Raw genomic sequence first — 16,740 nt, 5'->3', positions numbered from 1 at the left:
TAAGTTGCTTCGTTTTATGTGATAATACTTTCTCTTTAATTCTATAAACAGACATAATTTCTTGTTCAGTTACAAAGTTCTGCTGTTCAAGTCCCATTAATTGCTGTGCCGAGAATACCGACTAACTTGTCAATCGAAATTTTTTCGTTTTCATTAACCTCTCTGTCACATTCTTCATGTCTTTATCAATTTTTTGCAGCAATTCCACTTTTTGTTTGATGAACATCGAAACATACTTTCGTTTTGTACGATCCTTTGGGAGCTCCAGAATCGGAAATTCTATTTGACATAATCGAAAGTTCAAGTTTACTTTTATAGTATTGCTCTTACAGTCTGCAAAAAATAATAAGCCGGATCCAATTTGAAAATTAAGGAACAATGCAACCATCAACATTAACTGAAATAGATAATTAGATAATTTTAGCTTATACGTCCCGTATACATAAAAAGTGCGCGCGAAAACGTATTCTGCACTTGCGCACACTCATATTTGCAGTCGCAAGAAGTCTTACGCGCATGCGTAAACGCCTATGCGCATGTGTCAACGGGGCGCATGCGCAGAAAGTTTTTATCTTTGAGGTCCGAATTATAGATCATTCCGAATTATGGGTGTCCAAATTAACGACTTTTGACTGTACTTTATCTACTCATATTTCATTGGTATTATATATCATTTTAATAACATTAGTAACACGACTTACACCTTTTCTATCTGAAAATTTTTGTATGTGTTTTAAATTTTGCATAATGTAATATTTTTATTATTTAAAATAACATAATGTGTGAATGGCATTCAAATACTTGTAGTCACATATAGTGTAAGAATTAACTTTCTTAAAATTATATGAATATTCCTGGTTACATAAAAAAACTTAATGATCAACTGTGCAAAAAAATATATAGCATAGTTTGTAGTTTGCATGCACTTTTAATTGTTCACTATTCAATATTATTACCTTAATGCTGTTATTTGAGTGTATTATGTTTTATAAACAGCTAACTTTTAAAATTTGATTTTGTACTAATCCATAGATGGACTTTTTGGAAATCTGCCCTTTATCTTTTATAAGTAGCTTAGGAGCAAAACGAAAAGAAGGTGTAATTCAGAAACGTTCTGGCGGCCATCGAACATCAGTGGGATGTTTTCGTCTTAGAAGAGGTTTAATAGATTGGTGTGGTAGATGGAGATGGAGGTGTGTAACCTGATAGCTGATATCTCTTATGTGTATATTTATTTTACATTTCCATTTAATCTTTTATAGTGAAAAATCTTTTAACTTTAAAATTGCTTATGCAGTAAGAAATTTATTTATTCTTTCGACAGTCATTTTATTGAAACGTCATTCAAGGGTCACACTGAAATGTTTTAGATATAGCTAAATATTAACTTATCAAATCATTGAGTTAAAACCTATCAAATCTTAGGAGTGTTTATTGTAGTTCTCTTCAACATCAATTCATTTTTATAAGCAAATTTTCGAGAGATTAAATGTTTCAAGCCATCCATTTTTTAGAATCGATGAAAAATATGCTTTTTTAGCTTCTTCAGTTCGAAACAGTGGCCAAGTAAATTTTGTATTAGATTAAAAAATATACGTTGGTCACACATAGCAAGATCAGGTGATTAGAGTGGATGTTCTATCACTTTGATGCATTTTTGCTTAAGAAATTTGTCTGTTCATCTTGCTGAATAAGAAGATGTATTATCATGGTGCAATAAGAACCCTCACTTTCATTTTTAAAAATATTTCTGGAAGACACTTAGTGGTGAACTAGTTAGTTATTTCTGTCCCTCGAACTTAATTGCTTTGACCAGCTCTGTACTGTTGGAGAAAAAAAAAAAAAAAACAGACTAGATTACTTTTTCATTTCTTGTTGTTTTTTTTCACCATTGTTGATTTGGGGTCATCTTCAAAGGCTCATATTTTACTTTCTTGACAAAGTGGAACTTAAAAAAAAATGGTATGTACGGTTCATCACTAGTTATATTTTAGAAATATTTGCAGTGTCCACTATCATTCAGTAATTTTTAGGTTTCTTTACTGATTTTTGACATGCTGTGTGTTTTGGTGCTCTGTTAATTTATTAGTAACACATTGACAAACTTAATTTTTTTCATATGCAGTGTTCCATGGCTAATTTTATGTATACCTGTAAATCCAGTACTAAGTTTCTTATAATTTGTTAGGCACAGCGATTATCATGGATTAACATTTTTTGTGTGGCTGTTACATATTTCTGGGACTCTTCTTACTAGAGGGCTTATGTTTTTCATCCAGGAGAGAATTTTATCAACTATGAAATTTTTTAAAACTGCTTGAATACAATGGCACAAGATGGTACTTCATAGCCATATGTTAATTGTAGATGTTGAAGTCATTTATTTTTATTTTGCCCCACTTTAAAATCAGAAAAAATCATGGCACAGCTATCAGTCAACTCCATTTTATTTCTTTCAAAATTTATTCTATGATAGGTAAAACACAGTTGTTGTTTCAGGATCTGTAGGTATAAAATAATTCAAACTTTACATAACAAATAATTTTCTTTTAGTGCATAAAGCCTGCCCCTGTCTTGAATAGTCTTCAGAGTTACCTACATTTGAATTCGCCATGAAATTAAAAAATTAAATGGATTTTTGTAGCATAATCCTTAAAAGCATAGAAAAGTTATTTTAACAATTTTGACATTTTGTATTTTTTCAGTTCAAAAGAAAGATCTTTTCTTTGTAGGCCAAATAGACTTTGTTTATTGAAGTAACTAAACTAAGAGAAATATTTCAGTATTTTTCTGTTGAAGCCATACCATTTGGTGCTTTTTTCCCCCTTTTTGCTTATTTCCTTGATACCATATGTCATCAGTTGCGTTTGGTTTCTTTCCTGATGGTAATGTCTTTATAATTACTGTTTGTGCAAATGCATTTTTTGTCTAATTAAAGTTATTGTTGCCTTTACTAACAATAATTATGAATTACGTTATTAGCCCAGGAGGCCTATTAATTTCATTTTGGCATTTTGTGACATTTCACTTTTTAAATTGTTGCCACCAAATATTAGAGCCCTGCATTATATTTAAAGAAATTAAATAATGAAGAATATGTATGAATGTATGTATGTTTCTCGCATTGCGAAAAAAGAGACACCAAATTTTGAATTAGTAGTCCTCCACTCGAATATGGGCATCTGGAATCCCAAATTTGGAATGTGGAATTTGTTTTATTATCTATTTCATATTTTGTAAAACTTTAATGAATTTTTAATTACTTAACGATTTCAAAGTGAGCAGTACCCCTTTGAACATAATATAAAATCTGAAATTATGCAGATTTTTTTGTTTTGTTTTATTTTTGAGTGTTTTATGACAAATGGTTCATATTATTTCATTGATCTGGATGGTAGTGTTGTACCTAGTTTCTTTAGGGTACCTAGAAACTAGGTACAAAACTACCATCCAAATCAATGAAACCCCATAAGAACCATCCTGATGCCCCTTTATGGGGCAGTGCAAAATGGTGTCTTAATTAGTAAAGAGCCTGCCAGTATTCCGATATTACATAATTGCATTTTAAACAATTACTTTTTTTATTTGTTATTAATTTATTGCACTATTTCATTTGATTGGGTACTTTTCCGTTTTGCCGGTGCAAGCAATAAATTCGCCAGTAATGGTACAACCGATGCCAAACGGAATATCCTCGCTGGTAGCCTTTAACGCCTCATTTTCAAAACAAGTTGCAGTCATTTCTTCTCAGATTGATTTTTCTTTCAATATTGGCATACAATTACATAGATACCAACATACAATTACATAGATTACAGACATACAATTACATAGATTACAGATAGTTCAATTTTATGTACTAAGGACATTCGCGGTAATTAAGTCAATTAGGATGCAATTACACTGCTCTCCTGAAGGCGAAAATATAGAAAAGGCAAAGTCAAGGGTTAAATTCATCAATTCTAATAAAAATGCACTAGCGAAGTAAAGCACCGAGGTTTTACATAATTTCTGAGTAAGCCATTTGTATGAATTGAAATAATTCTTGCATTTAAACTTGTATTCCAAATTAAGATTTAACTTGAAATTAATGTAGATAATTACTGAGAGAATTAGATTTTTGTAGATTAGTTTATGTGGTGGGGTCACGTGATATGAACCGGCGAATCAGATTTGAATTTTTCTTTTTCATGTTGAAACATGAAAGCATAGTAAATTCTTAAATTAATCCCTTTTTATTGTCTTTATTTATTGGCTTTTTAAAAATTTTTAAACTATATTAAAATGTTTATGCCTTCAAAATAAAAAATTCTTAAAACTAACATTTGTTAAAATTTTTTATGTGTATACTGTTTGTTGTCGCCAATAAAGTCCGCTTGGCGAGATTTGCGCCGGCGAAACGGAAAAATACCTTTGATTGTTATATATTTTTAGGTGGCTGATTATTAAAGATTCTTGGATAGGATATATGAAACCCAAAGATGGTCGTGTGAGGTGCATTTTATTGATGGATCAAGGGTTTAAAGTTGACTGTGGTTTTGTTGCCACTGGCATACATCATGGGCTTCAAATCTCTAACCTTACTAGGTAAGAAAGTATTCGTGTAATGCTAATTTCTTAATTTTATCATATAAAGAACCACATTTTATATTTTGAAGGTGTTATATTAAATGAAATTGATATGATTTTTTAAGGTTATTTGTATTCTCATTTGTAAATTAGGTAATTTAGTTTTATAATATTATCCTGTAAGTGGAAAAACTAACTTGAAAAATTGTGATAAGATTTTGCTGTTGACAATATAGTTGGCAGATATTCTTAATGGCAGCTGGAATAGCAATAACATTTAATTTCTGAAATGATAATAATCTACATATAAAAAGCTTGGAAACATATATATGTTTACAATTGATTGAAAATGGAAAAAATTGGGGATGAATAAAATTATGGTTAGAATTAATGCTTAAAAACATTTATCTCTTCAACTGTTAAAAAGTCTTTGATTTTGTTTTAAATTTGTGCCCTTTTTTGGGGGGGGGAGAAGATGGTAAACCTTTGGCTCCGACAATCATTAATTAATGTTATTTTTTTTTTTGCCCCTTTCAACTATTAACTGCATTTACTCCCATGTAGATAAGCTCATTACTTTTATACATACCAGGCCCTTTTCAAAGTTGTCGAAATATAGTATTTCACATTCATTTTATGACGTAAACATTATATATTTAGTATATTATAGGTGCATTTGGAGCCACAGCTCCTGGTAACTTTATGGAGAGCTCTCTACAATTTCTCATATATATATATATATATATGTATTTAGTATATTATAGGTGCAAATATATATAATAAGACTGTGCCATTATTGTGATAAGATGCATTGGTGAAAGTAAGTTGCAATGGACTGGTGGTGGTTCTCTGCATTATAATATGAAGAACACACATAACAGTAAATTCCACACATAGTTTTATTCATTGATGATGCACATCATCACTGTGGATGTGCTATGCACCCCTCAGTTTTGTTCAGCTTACATTTCTTAAACAATGGACAAAATTAGAAAAGTAAAACTAGGGACAAGGCAACTCAGTGAAAAGAAGAAGAGGTGAAGAATGAAGAAAGAGTTGGCATACTATTAACTTTTTATACTGGATTACATTTCATATCACATGACACTTAAATGTCCAGATGTTGGGTTCATATTTCATTGATGGTAAGTATGCATCAGAATTGCAGGGAGTTAAAAAAATTATTGCTGTGTTATATAGAATGAAAATACGAGTTAAAGAGCTATTATTAATTTAGTTTTTGAAAGATAGATATTTTATTTTTTACATATATATACATATATTATCAGTATATTATAGGTGCAGATCACTGAACAGTGACAGCAACATTTCCTCTGACAGGATTATATATAAGCTCCTGTAATTTCATGATAAGTAAAAAGTATTATAAAAAATAATTTTTTCAGATATTCTCACAAAATTTTAGGCAGATGAAAATTTTCTTAAATGCTTAAATATTGTTTTTTATTATAATTATCATAAACAGTATAAATTTATAACAAGAATAGTTTAATTTAATATATTGCCAGTTTATCATGTATTTTATCTACATGGGTATTGTATTTTAGTATACAGTATATGTAAAGCCATTACATACTTAGAAGAGGAACGTCTTTTATTGGTCGTGATATAATAGCATGTTGTTAGCCTAGTTTTATCTGCAATATGTAATTATGCAATATGAGGCATGCTTATGAAAAGTTTTTGCTAACCCTTTAGAAATATGTTTTCTGGACCAAAGCCAATGCTTAGCAAGCATAGATTCTAAAATCCTTATTTTTTAATTTAATTCATCTTACAGACTTGGGTTGATATCAATGCTGAAAGTTTATCTGTATCTGGGAGCAAACTGATTAATATATGAAGCAGTTCCTCTTCAAACTATTGCATAACTTCTAGCTTGGTTCATTGCCATGGTTGTACCAACATATATTTTTGACAAACTGTTGTGCCACCCCTGATCAGTGTAATAGTTTACAATGTGAGCTGCTATATCATTGGGCTGTGTTTAAATCATGGAAAGGCATATGTGTTTGTAAGTCTGTAGTATCTGTGCGGCAAATGAACCATTTAAAATACTGGCAAGTCAAAAATTCTTTCAACTGATTTGATAATGAAAGATTACCTTGGATTCACTGTCTAAGTTGTTTTCCAACAAAATTGGAGCAGAACTGCATAGTTAGCACCTCCCGTATATTGTTGTTGTTGCCTCGCTTTGAAATCGTTAAGTTTGTTAATCAGAAATTCATTAAAGTGTTACAAAATATGAAATTGATAATAAAACAAATTCCAAATTAGGCTTCCAGATGTCCATATTCGGTGAAGGATTATGTTATTCAGAATTTGATGACTCTAGGTACTGTTGCTTTATCACAGTGCGAGAAACATACATACATTTATGCAGATTCTTCATTATTTAATTTCTTTAAATATAACACAGGGCGATAATATTTGGTGGCAACAATTTGACGAATGAAATGGGCATTTAAAATTTTCAACGCAAAATGCCAAAATGAAATTAATAGCCCTTCTGGCCTAACACCCTTAGAGCTAAAAATAGAAAGAAAAAAACTAGTCCAGCACAGTTTTCTGCATGAAACTGAGGTTGCTTTTTTTGCCTTATTTTAAAAGTTGTCAGGTGACTTATAACCTTAGAATGTATTTTTATGGGGATTTTTGAGTTAATTCTTCTTTATAATTTCTTATCCATTATTACTAAGTAAATATACTTGTTTTAATTAAAGGAAATATCAATGGGAAAGTAATCTAAACTTTTTAATGTGCATTTATATATTTAGTTTCGTAGCTATTAAACATCCTAATATTGTATTCTTATTTTGATCTCAGCTTGTATCTAAATAACTAGGAAATTCATTTGTGTTGAGTTAGATGATTAGATTGAAGACTTCAAAGTTTAAAAATGTATTTGAATAAAATATTTTAATATGAAATATGGCAGCCTTAAAATTTATTATTTTCCTCGATAATATTAAAATTATTTTTTGAATGGGATAGTAATGATCTTAAGATTTCTCATCAAATTATTTTCTTGATATCTGTTTAGTATTCTTTAGTTTTTGATTGCTTTGCACTGAAAAATTAGATAGAAAGTAAGTCTTTTGTAAACTAAAACTTCTAAGTAACTTAAAAAAAAAAAGGTAAGGGAAAATGTTTTGGCCATATGGACAGACAGTTCCCATATGGACAGACTTTTTAATAGAACCTAACGTTGTTTTGGTACTTATACATTCTTTTCTTTTTAATGCCTATCTTGGAATTAAGTATTTGTTAAGTCATATATCAGTGTAGTTCTTTAAAATCATTCTGGCTGCTAAATTCAAGACTTAACTTTTTGTATACTAATTATTACTTAGTGTTAATTTAATATTAATTTCAGACGTTTACTGGTGAGATGCTGGACGAGAAGGAAAGCAAGAGAATGGACAGAATGCTTGGCCGATACAGCTAAAACGACAGGTCGAGATTTTACGCAGCCAAATCGTTATGGAGCTTTTGCTCCTGTTAGGACTAACAATGAATGTAGATGGTAATTGTATATTTGAATCTAATGTACTGGCATGTTGAAACTTGAATAATTTTTCTTTGATACACATGCATTATTATTCTTGTCAGTATGAATTAATTGTCTATAATAATGTACAGTTTTAGTAATTCCCTTTCCCCCTAAAAAAATTCTTAGTAGGACTACTAGATGTTTTGAAAATACTTGATTCAGATTAATTACATATCCCCTTCCTGAAAAAAAAAAGTTTCTTTTTTAAGATTATGTATTATCATTATTTACATATTTGCTTATGTAAGATTGGATTTTCTAAGTCGTTAAAGTATCAGGGTTTCTAAAATCATTTATATGTGTTTGAAGTATTAGTATTGAAAGAGTGTGTTAATAACTTTAAATTGCATAGTGAAGCTTTTATGTAGACATTAAAAATGCATGAAATAATAAAATGGTCGAATGCAACGAATAAAGTAATCAGTAAACCTTTAGTTTAAAATCCTGTTTTAAAGCAATGGCTGATAAATTGTAGTGATGATCTGTTTGCAGTTAAAAATTACCTCAAGCAATATAATTCATATCAATTCTGATAGCTGTTTATATTAGAGAACTGCATAATGTTTATTTAACATATTTAATTTGTGTTGTAGTTATCATCCCACTATTATGATCATTATTTGATGCTAAATATAACCCATGTTAGGTTTGTTGATGGAGCGACTTATTTTGAAGCAGTTGCTGATGCATTAGAAAAGGCAAAAGAGGAGATTTTTATAGCTGACTGGTGGTTAAGTCCTGAATTGTATATGAAACGTCCTGTCATTCAAGGAGAAATTTGGCGGTTGGATCATATTCTTAGACGAAAAGCAGTAAGAGTTTTCTTATATATTTATGTTTTTATTTTTTTACTCTTTCTAAGTTACTTTTATTTTGTTCTTCACATAGATAATACATTGGTTATCATTAATTAAGGAAAAACAGCAGAAATGATAATTACCATATTTGACGGCATATAAGACGCACCCGTATTTAGACGGCCACACATAAGGAAAAAAAAGTTTCAATAGCGTGGTTTCTTTTAGTTCCCACATTTCTTAAAAGCCAAATAAGCAATTATTGAATGCAGTTACCTTTACATGTAAGACTGCGCCCTTCATGTATAAGACGCAGGTAACTTTTTTGAGACCAAATTTAGGAAAAAAAGTGCGTCTTATATGCCATCAAATACAGTACTTGAAAAGTACTTGTACTAATGAAACTGGTCCACAGTAGACAGCAAATAGTAAGGTATAAAATAACATGGAAAAAAAAAAAAATAGCACACATATAAAATGAACAAATCAGATTTGTCAAGTTTGGTGTAGGAAAATTACCTTCAATATAGAATATGAATCTTCCCTAGAAGCAATACAATATATACAGTGGTGCATGATGCTCTCAATTACTGTAAAGGCCCTTATTTTCACGAAAATGAATATATCAGTGATTTTGTGAGCTGAAAATTTCGCTAATTTTATGTGAACAGAACCGAAAGTTGAAAACTTTCAAAAGTACATAAGTAAAGTGAGAAAGTTGAAAAATTCCAAAAGTACATCTTTTGCGTAAAGCATTTTAAGAAACTTCCTTTTGTTCGAAAAGTTCGTCCCCCCCCCCGTTCCCGTCTAAATGGTGAGTTCAAGCGTTTTGCTCAAGAATGAGTTTGAGTGGTATTCTAATGAGCTTCAATTTCTAGAGGAAAAAGAATCTGTGGACTTGCGAATACCACGACTAAAACCGATTCACTCATCTTGGCTTGCGCGTATTTAACGGTATTGAAGGCTAGCATGAGATAATTTTGAATGGCTTCAAAGAAGCTGGTATGTATAAATAGTATTCTAAGTGAATGAGCTGCCTTCTATGAATTTTATTGTTTTATATTTGAGAAATCTAGTTGTATATTATTCAAAAAATAATTATAAGAATGAAAGTTGTCAAGAAAAAGCTTATAACTGTGCAATAAATCATTAAATTTTGGGTAAGTGAAAATTTTCTGATTTTTTATTATTCTTTGAGGCAGAAAAAAAAAGTATTTCCTGAGACTTAAATTTTCGCAATAACGATGGGCTCGCGAGAATAAGGGCCTTTACAGTATGTAGTCTATCAGTTCCATAGGAAAGGAGAGCCATTGCTCTTATAAAGCAGTTGTAAAGGTCTCATGTAGAGGACTGAGAGCAGCTGTACGTCTTCCTAAACATCCCAAACATGCTCGATAGGATTCAGGTCTGGGGATCAAGCTGGCCACTCCATGCACTGAATTTGTTTGCTGCTGAAAATAATCATCTATAATGTGAGCAACGTGACACAGATTGTCATCCTGAAGCAGGAAATTATCACCTATTACTCCAGCACAAGGACACACATAAGCATCAAGGATGTTATCTCTCTATAGGTCTAATCTTTCATCCCTAAGCTCATTATGCTGGAAACACATTGAGTTGTGCAGTGACTGAGGAACGTGTGCTTCTTCAACAAATTTGGGCAGGACTTGATGCAGGAAAATCAAGTATGCCTTTTCATCCAAATAAAGGGGGTAAATAAAGTGCAGTCTAAGAAGATGGTCTCCAACTGTGTCAGCCCAAACACTGGCAGAGAACCATCTTTGAGGTACATGTATTCACATACCATGGGAGTTTTCAAAAGCCCACAGATGAGCTTTGTGTTGGTTGAGGGCTCCTTTTCTTGTCAAAATTGCCTTATCTATGAACAGATACAATACAGATGTAGCAAATGGGTCGCACTCTGTTTTACATGGCAAGTAGCAAATACAACTATTTTCATGGACATAACATTTAGATGTCAAAATATTAGTATGTGGTTTCCTTTAAAAGCGAGAATTAGTAATTATTTGTTACCAAAAGCTAGGATTTGGTTTCACCCCCCCTTAAAATGCATTATGAGATGTATTATGTTTCATGCATAATTTTAGCACGCAGCTGAGACAAGGATAAAGATATTTTAATATGATTTAATACCATATTACATTTTTAATGAAATAAGGTCTGTTTCTAAAAAATAATTAAAAATAATGGTTGTTTCTTTTCAATTAAGCAAATAAAATCAATGGAAAACTTAAGTTATCAGATTGATATATTTAATGTAAGTAACTAAACTGAAATTTCAGTAGTCTATAAAAGCTCCGAACTTTTATGTTTGAATTATATAAAAAATCTTTATTATGTTAAATTAATGTGCCTTTCTTTGAGTAGCAAAAGCATAAACTTAAATCTCATACATTGCTGTTCTGTTTTTCTTACCAACTAATTTCATTTCTTTCAAAGCAGGTAATTGTGAAAATAAAGCATTCTTATTAAATGAACCTAACTGTTATATAAGGTCTGTATAAATAAAGCATTGCAGTATAAGAAATTAGAAAGAAAATTTTCATCCTAGATTTGAATTTAAGTTCTAAATTAAGAAAAGCAGTTCTCTAGGTTATGTATCCTGCATGGTTTCTTAATTGAGATGTTTTACTGTATGCTAATTTATTCTTAAATTGAAAACAATTGGGTATATAGCAGCAGAACCTAATTCTCCTTCACATAAATACGTTTGTTCAGTTTCCCTTGTACATGACTAGAAAATGGGAAGAAATTCAGCAGTCAAATAATTTGGTAAACTAAAGACTGTTAGGGCTAATTGTGAAGATTAGAATATTGAGTGTTAACTGTGCACCCTTTGCCAAAATATGTATACAGTCACCTTTTAGCAAATTCATGAGAGTAAAATTTTGTCTTTTTACTTCCCTTAAATTAAATTTTGATGACAAGGAAATATAAAAGTTGTTGACAAGTAATTTATATTTTATGAGTTAGCATGTTTACTGACTTTTTAGTGAAAATTATATTTGTTTTTCCCCTTCCTCAGCAACAAGGAGTTAAAGTTTTTGTTCTGTTATATAAAGAAGTTGAATTGGCTCTTGTGATTAATAGCTTATATAGTAAACAACAGCTTGTACAAATGCATCCAAATATCAAGGTATTTCATTTTTTCATATTTCTTTTTTGAACTGAAGATATTGTTATTAACTATCATAATATGCTGTGTTATGAACTAACGTAACATATATTGAACAACTGTATTGGGGTACACAGTGAACCCTGTTGTGATGGCCGCTTTGAAAAGTAAAGAATACGTAAGGAAAGAGCATAAACACTAGTACCGAACTTTACTTTTCTAAAGTTACCACCTCCACAGAAGATCAAATTGTTGGAATTGTGGGTAGTCATCTTACTTCTTGCTGCGTTCTATACATTATTGTACCTTTGAAAAGAGGGTCAGTTTGGATGCCTATGCCTGTAGTTGAATTTAATCATATTGGCTTCTCTCTCTGAAATTGTGTTCTGTGTGTATAGTTCAATACAGAAAGCCCTTTCTTCTAAAAAAGTTTGAAATTATTTTTAGTGTATTGTAAATCCAATAGTATACTTTGTATATGACTCCTTTTTTTAATACATCACATGTGAAGATCATCCTTTAGTAGATAATGATTTGAAACAATGTGAACTGGATAAGGCCAGTTTAGAGGCACCGCAGCACTTACAATTGCAGGTTGGCCCATATTGTAGAGGGAGGTATAATACGAAAGTATTAGTAAAAGACAATTTCTCTTTGAAAAAATATTATTGTTACTGCTTTAAATTTTTTTAAACTTTCAAGCACTGAAATTTTAGTCTATAATTATATATTGATCACAGGTATAGGTTGAAACAAGACTGGCATCTTTGCATCCATCTAGGCACATTAAGTATCGGCAGGCCTTGCCAACTAATAAGCCTCTTCCTCTGGAGGGGATAGATTGATTACAGTGTGTTAAAAATCTTGAAACAGAGTTTCCCATTATTATATTTCCGATTTATACTAGGAATTGTAAATTTAGCAATATTTACAACTACCAGTAACTGAATTAAATTGTGGATTAAAATCAGTTTACTGGTGTTTTTACTTTCTAAAAAACTTACTGAAAATGTAATAATAATTAAAATTATATTAAGGATAAAAATAAATGGTTTATTCAAAATTTATTGGGCATTATAGAAATATAAAGAAAAAAATATAATCTGAACAGGAAACAGGAAACATAAGCATAAAAAATCAATTTATTATAAATTCATAATTTTGTTCATAAAAATTTGTAGTATGGTAACAAATTACATTTAAACATGCCATTACCACAAGAACGCTGAGAAAATTCCTCATTTACATGCATTAATTATGAAAATTAATAATTTGTCCAAATTCTGGTCTCCTGTTTGGGATTTAATTTTTGAATAAAAATTGCAAGTTCTATGAAATTCTACAGTTGTTTGTTGCTGTTGAAAATACTTCAATTCTTTTGCAACAATTTGATTTAAATATTTGTTTTTATTTATTTATTTTATCAAAGCTGGTTCCTCACAGGTAACTTTGTTTTTTGGTTTTTGTTAAAAATTGGCATTTTTCCTTGCATAGTATGATATGTCAAAGGAATTCAACACAGAGAATTTTTTAAAGCAGTATCATTTGCTATTTCTGTTTGTTCTATAGCAATTTATATGAGCATTCAATTAATTCCTTGACTTTCAGGTAAAATAGCTTTGTTGATTTTATTAAAAACTATAATTTCCATCATTCTGCTTTTTAAAATCAGTTTATAAAATTCAGATCATCAGAATAAGGTAATTTGTCTTTCTGTCAGAATATATCAAAACATTAATTAAAAACCTTAGTTTGATTTGTATGACAGAATTGTTGAAAGTAGAAGGATGTTTATTTATTTTTTAAAAGTAATTTTTCAGTTGAATAATCTGATTAATAACATGTCACTGAGACTAAAAAGATTAAGAATATATACATTAAAAAATGTTTTCTGGAAATCGTTAACGAAGTAAAACAAGGAAAATAATTTTACATATTTCATGAGAAAAAGAGATTAAATAATGCTCTTTAGAAAATTTATATATAATTGTAAATAATGCAACTAGGTAATCAAATTGCATTGTGAAAGGTATAAGTGTTCATAAATTCATCGTTCCCATTACTGTTTAATAGAAATGTTTCTAAAAAATAATGAAATTTATTGGATTATTGAAACTTGAATTATGCAAATGCATTCCCCTGTCCAGCTTCTGAAGTTAAAACTAATAAGTTATTACTTGATGATCCTCAGTGAGTGAAGAAAGCAAGAAAAATCTTTCTATATCAACTGCAGAAAGGCAAACTGGGCACTAAGAAATCAGTTAGCTGCTCAAAAACTAAAAAATAGGAATATTTAAATTACTAATTTAGAAAAGGACGGGTGGACTCTGGAAACAACCAAAAAAAGTATGATTTTTAATTTTATGTAATAATTATAAAAGCACAAGACAGTGGTTGGTTTTATAAAAACTGCTCAAAAAAGTATTTAAAAAAAAAAAAAGAAATAAGCTATATAAAGTACGAAGTTCGAGATCTGAATGTCCAATATCCGGAATGATCTAAAATCCAGACCTGAAAACCACTAACAGCCCCCCATTTTTGTATGCTTTATACATGCGCATTTCATCCCCCCAATAATACAACTTGGATAGTCCCGATTCTTAATTTCACTTTGACTCTAAATAAATACCTCATTATTGAAGAAACAATAACCAGGTGGCAGAATTTAAGGAAGACAATTTTTTTTTTTTTTTTTTTAATTTAGAAAAGCACCGAGCAACAAATTTAAGGAATGAAAAATTTTTAGAATATAGGGAAAGCACTGGGATCCAAAATTTAGGGTGGCAGAAATTTAGAATTTAGCCTGGTAAAAGAATTTAGGACCCACAGAGACTGCATCAGGTGGTAAGATATCTAGGGCAGACCCCGATAAGCCTTAAGTATATGTTGAAATTTATTTATTCAGGATTCAGATAAGCCTTAAGCATGTGCAAGAAATTGATCTAAGTATAATAAATAATACAGTTCGATCTTGCAATCGAATTGTCTGTGCACAATAAAAGCAAGACAAAATTGAGCGGAACAACTTGTCTTTTGGCGCCAGTCTCATGATACATAGACAGTATAGCATATGCTATTAAGCTAGACTAAAATTATACTTTACTTTACTTAATGTGGAGAAGCAGTAATAAATGAAGATGATATAACACGGGTGGGCAAACTACGGCCCTCCGGAAGTTTCTATCTGGCCCGCGGATAGAATTTTGATTTGCCGGTGAGGCAAATTAAAAGAAGTATATATTTATATATTATATATCCATCTCCTTTTCTACTTTGTTTAAATATTATTTTTTTCATCCTTTTTTTCAAAGGACTGATGATCTTTTTACTTTCTCTATTTTTGTTCTACAAAACATAAATCGACGGAAATAGCAAGCACAGACAACTTTTCAGGCAGCAAGTGTTAAAAGCGGAAGTTCTTTGTTAAGTTATAGCTGTAGATTGGCGTCAACAAGCGTTATCTCTTTCTTGAACAGACATATGGGAATCCAATATAGGTGAATTAGACCTCTTATAAAAAACTTAATCTTAACTTAAAACTTAATCTGTTTGCTGGGCAGCTAACTAAGAACGACTTGTCTCATTTCTTGAGGTTAAATTCTATACCCTCAGTAAATGAAGAGAAGCTTATGAATTATGAAGATGGCTTGAAAAAACTGCATTTTGTGTTCGAATACAGATTTCAGTGCCATTCAATCAAAACTGGATATTTTTACCATACCTTTCAATGTAAATTGTGAAGCAGTGAGGTCATATTTGCAGCCTGAATTAATTGAGTTGCAATCTAACAATCATCTCAAGCAGTTGTTTCTAAATATGCCTAAGTTAGAGTTTTGTAAATCTATATTGAAGGTAAGTTTCCCAAATTTAATAGCTCACGCCCAGAAAATCAGTGCTATGTTTGCTTCATCTTATATATGTGAACAAGTGTTTTCAACTATAAACCTAAGAAAGAATTATTTTAAAAGTAGACTGAGAGATGAGCATTTAGCCGCATTCCTTAGAATCAGCACATCTTACTTCGAACCTTAATATAAGGAACTTTTAAAAATGAAATCGCAATTTCATTCATGTAATTAACATATTTAATTTATAATACTGTAATTTCGGGTAGATAAGCCATGGCTTATATGTGTTTAAAAGTTGAAAATTTAGGTTGGCGGCGTATCTGAGGGAATTTTATTTTTATTCTGTCCTTAAAACTTTGCTAATTCAGATCGTAAGTAACGCAGAATTCGCTGCAATATTCTAACCTCAGATTGCGCTAAGGCGGTGCACTGAGTCCAAACTCCCCTAAGGTAGGTGGCGCTCTCTGTAAAGACACTGTAATGCATGTACTTCCTCCTAAACTCCATGGGTTTTTTCTTGTTTTCCTATGAGTTTTTATTTTACTGGCAACAGCTACGTTTACTTGCCAAGTGCGGTGTTCATTCATACATGTTTTTACTGCTTTGTAGCTTGCTTTTTGTTTGCCTTATCATTTGCACTTTAAAAATATTATTATTATTATAGCTCCTACTCAAAGAAAAATTTCTACAGCTGCATTTAAGCTTTCGGCAGTGAAGAAAGCCATCAAAATTGGAAAACGTGCTGCGGCTAAAGAATTTCAAGTTGACGAGCGTTGCATTCGGCAGTAGAAGTCTGAACAAGAAGAATTAGAG

General features: G+C 30.8%; 1 protein-coding gene across 3 annotated transcripts in view; it reads left to right on the top strand.

Moving 5' to 3' along the window:
- Pld (Phospholipase D) overlaps positions 1 to 16,740 on the top strand; it is an 86,510-nt gene that overhangs the window by 15,072 nt on the left and 54,698 nt on the right. For all 3 annotated transcript variants that reach the window (XM_085816552.1, XM_035352699.2, XM_085816553.1), the window contains 5 exons: positions 1,033 to 1,193; positions 4,435 to 4,587; positions 7,967 to 8,116; positions 8,790 to 8,955; positions 11,990 to 12,100. In XM_085816552.1, the coding sequence (XP_085672678.1) occupies positions 1,033 to 1,193; positions 4,435 to 4,587; positions 7,967 to 8,116; positions 8,790 to 8,955; positions 11,990 to 12,100 (741 nt within the window). The remainder of the gene's footprint in view (positions 1 to 1,032; positions 1,194 to 4,434; positions 4,588 to 7,966; positions 8,117 to 8,789; positions 8,956 to 11,989; positions 12,101 to 16,740) is intronic.

The sequence above is a fragment of the Stegodyphus dumicola genome, chromosome 5 (genome assembly GCF_044657685.1).
Source record: "Stegodyphus dumicola isolate Sdum_Otavi_A_Nest chromosome 5, ASM4465768v1".
NCBI lineage: Eukaryota > Metazoa > Arthropoda > Arachnida > Araneae > Eresidae > Stegodyphus > Stegodyphus dumicola.
The sequence above is the reverse complement of the archived record's forward strand: the minus strand, read 5'-3'. Positions and strand labels throughout refer to the sequence as shown.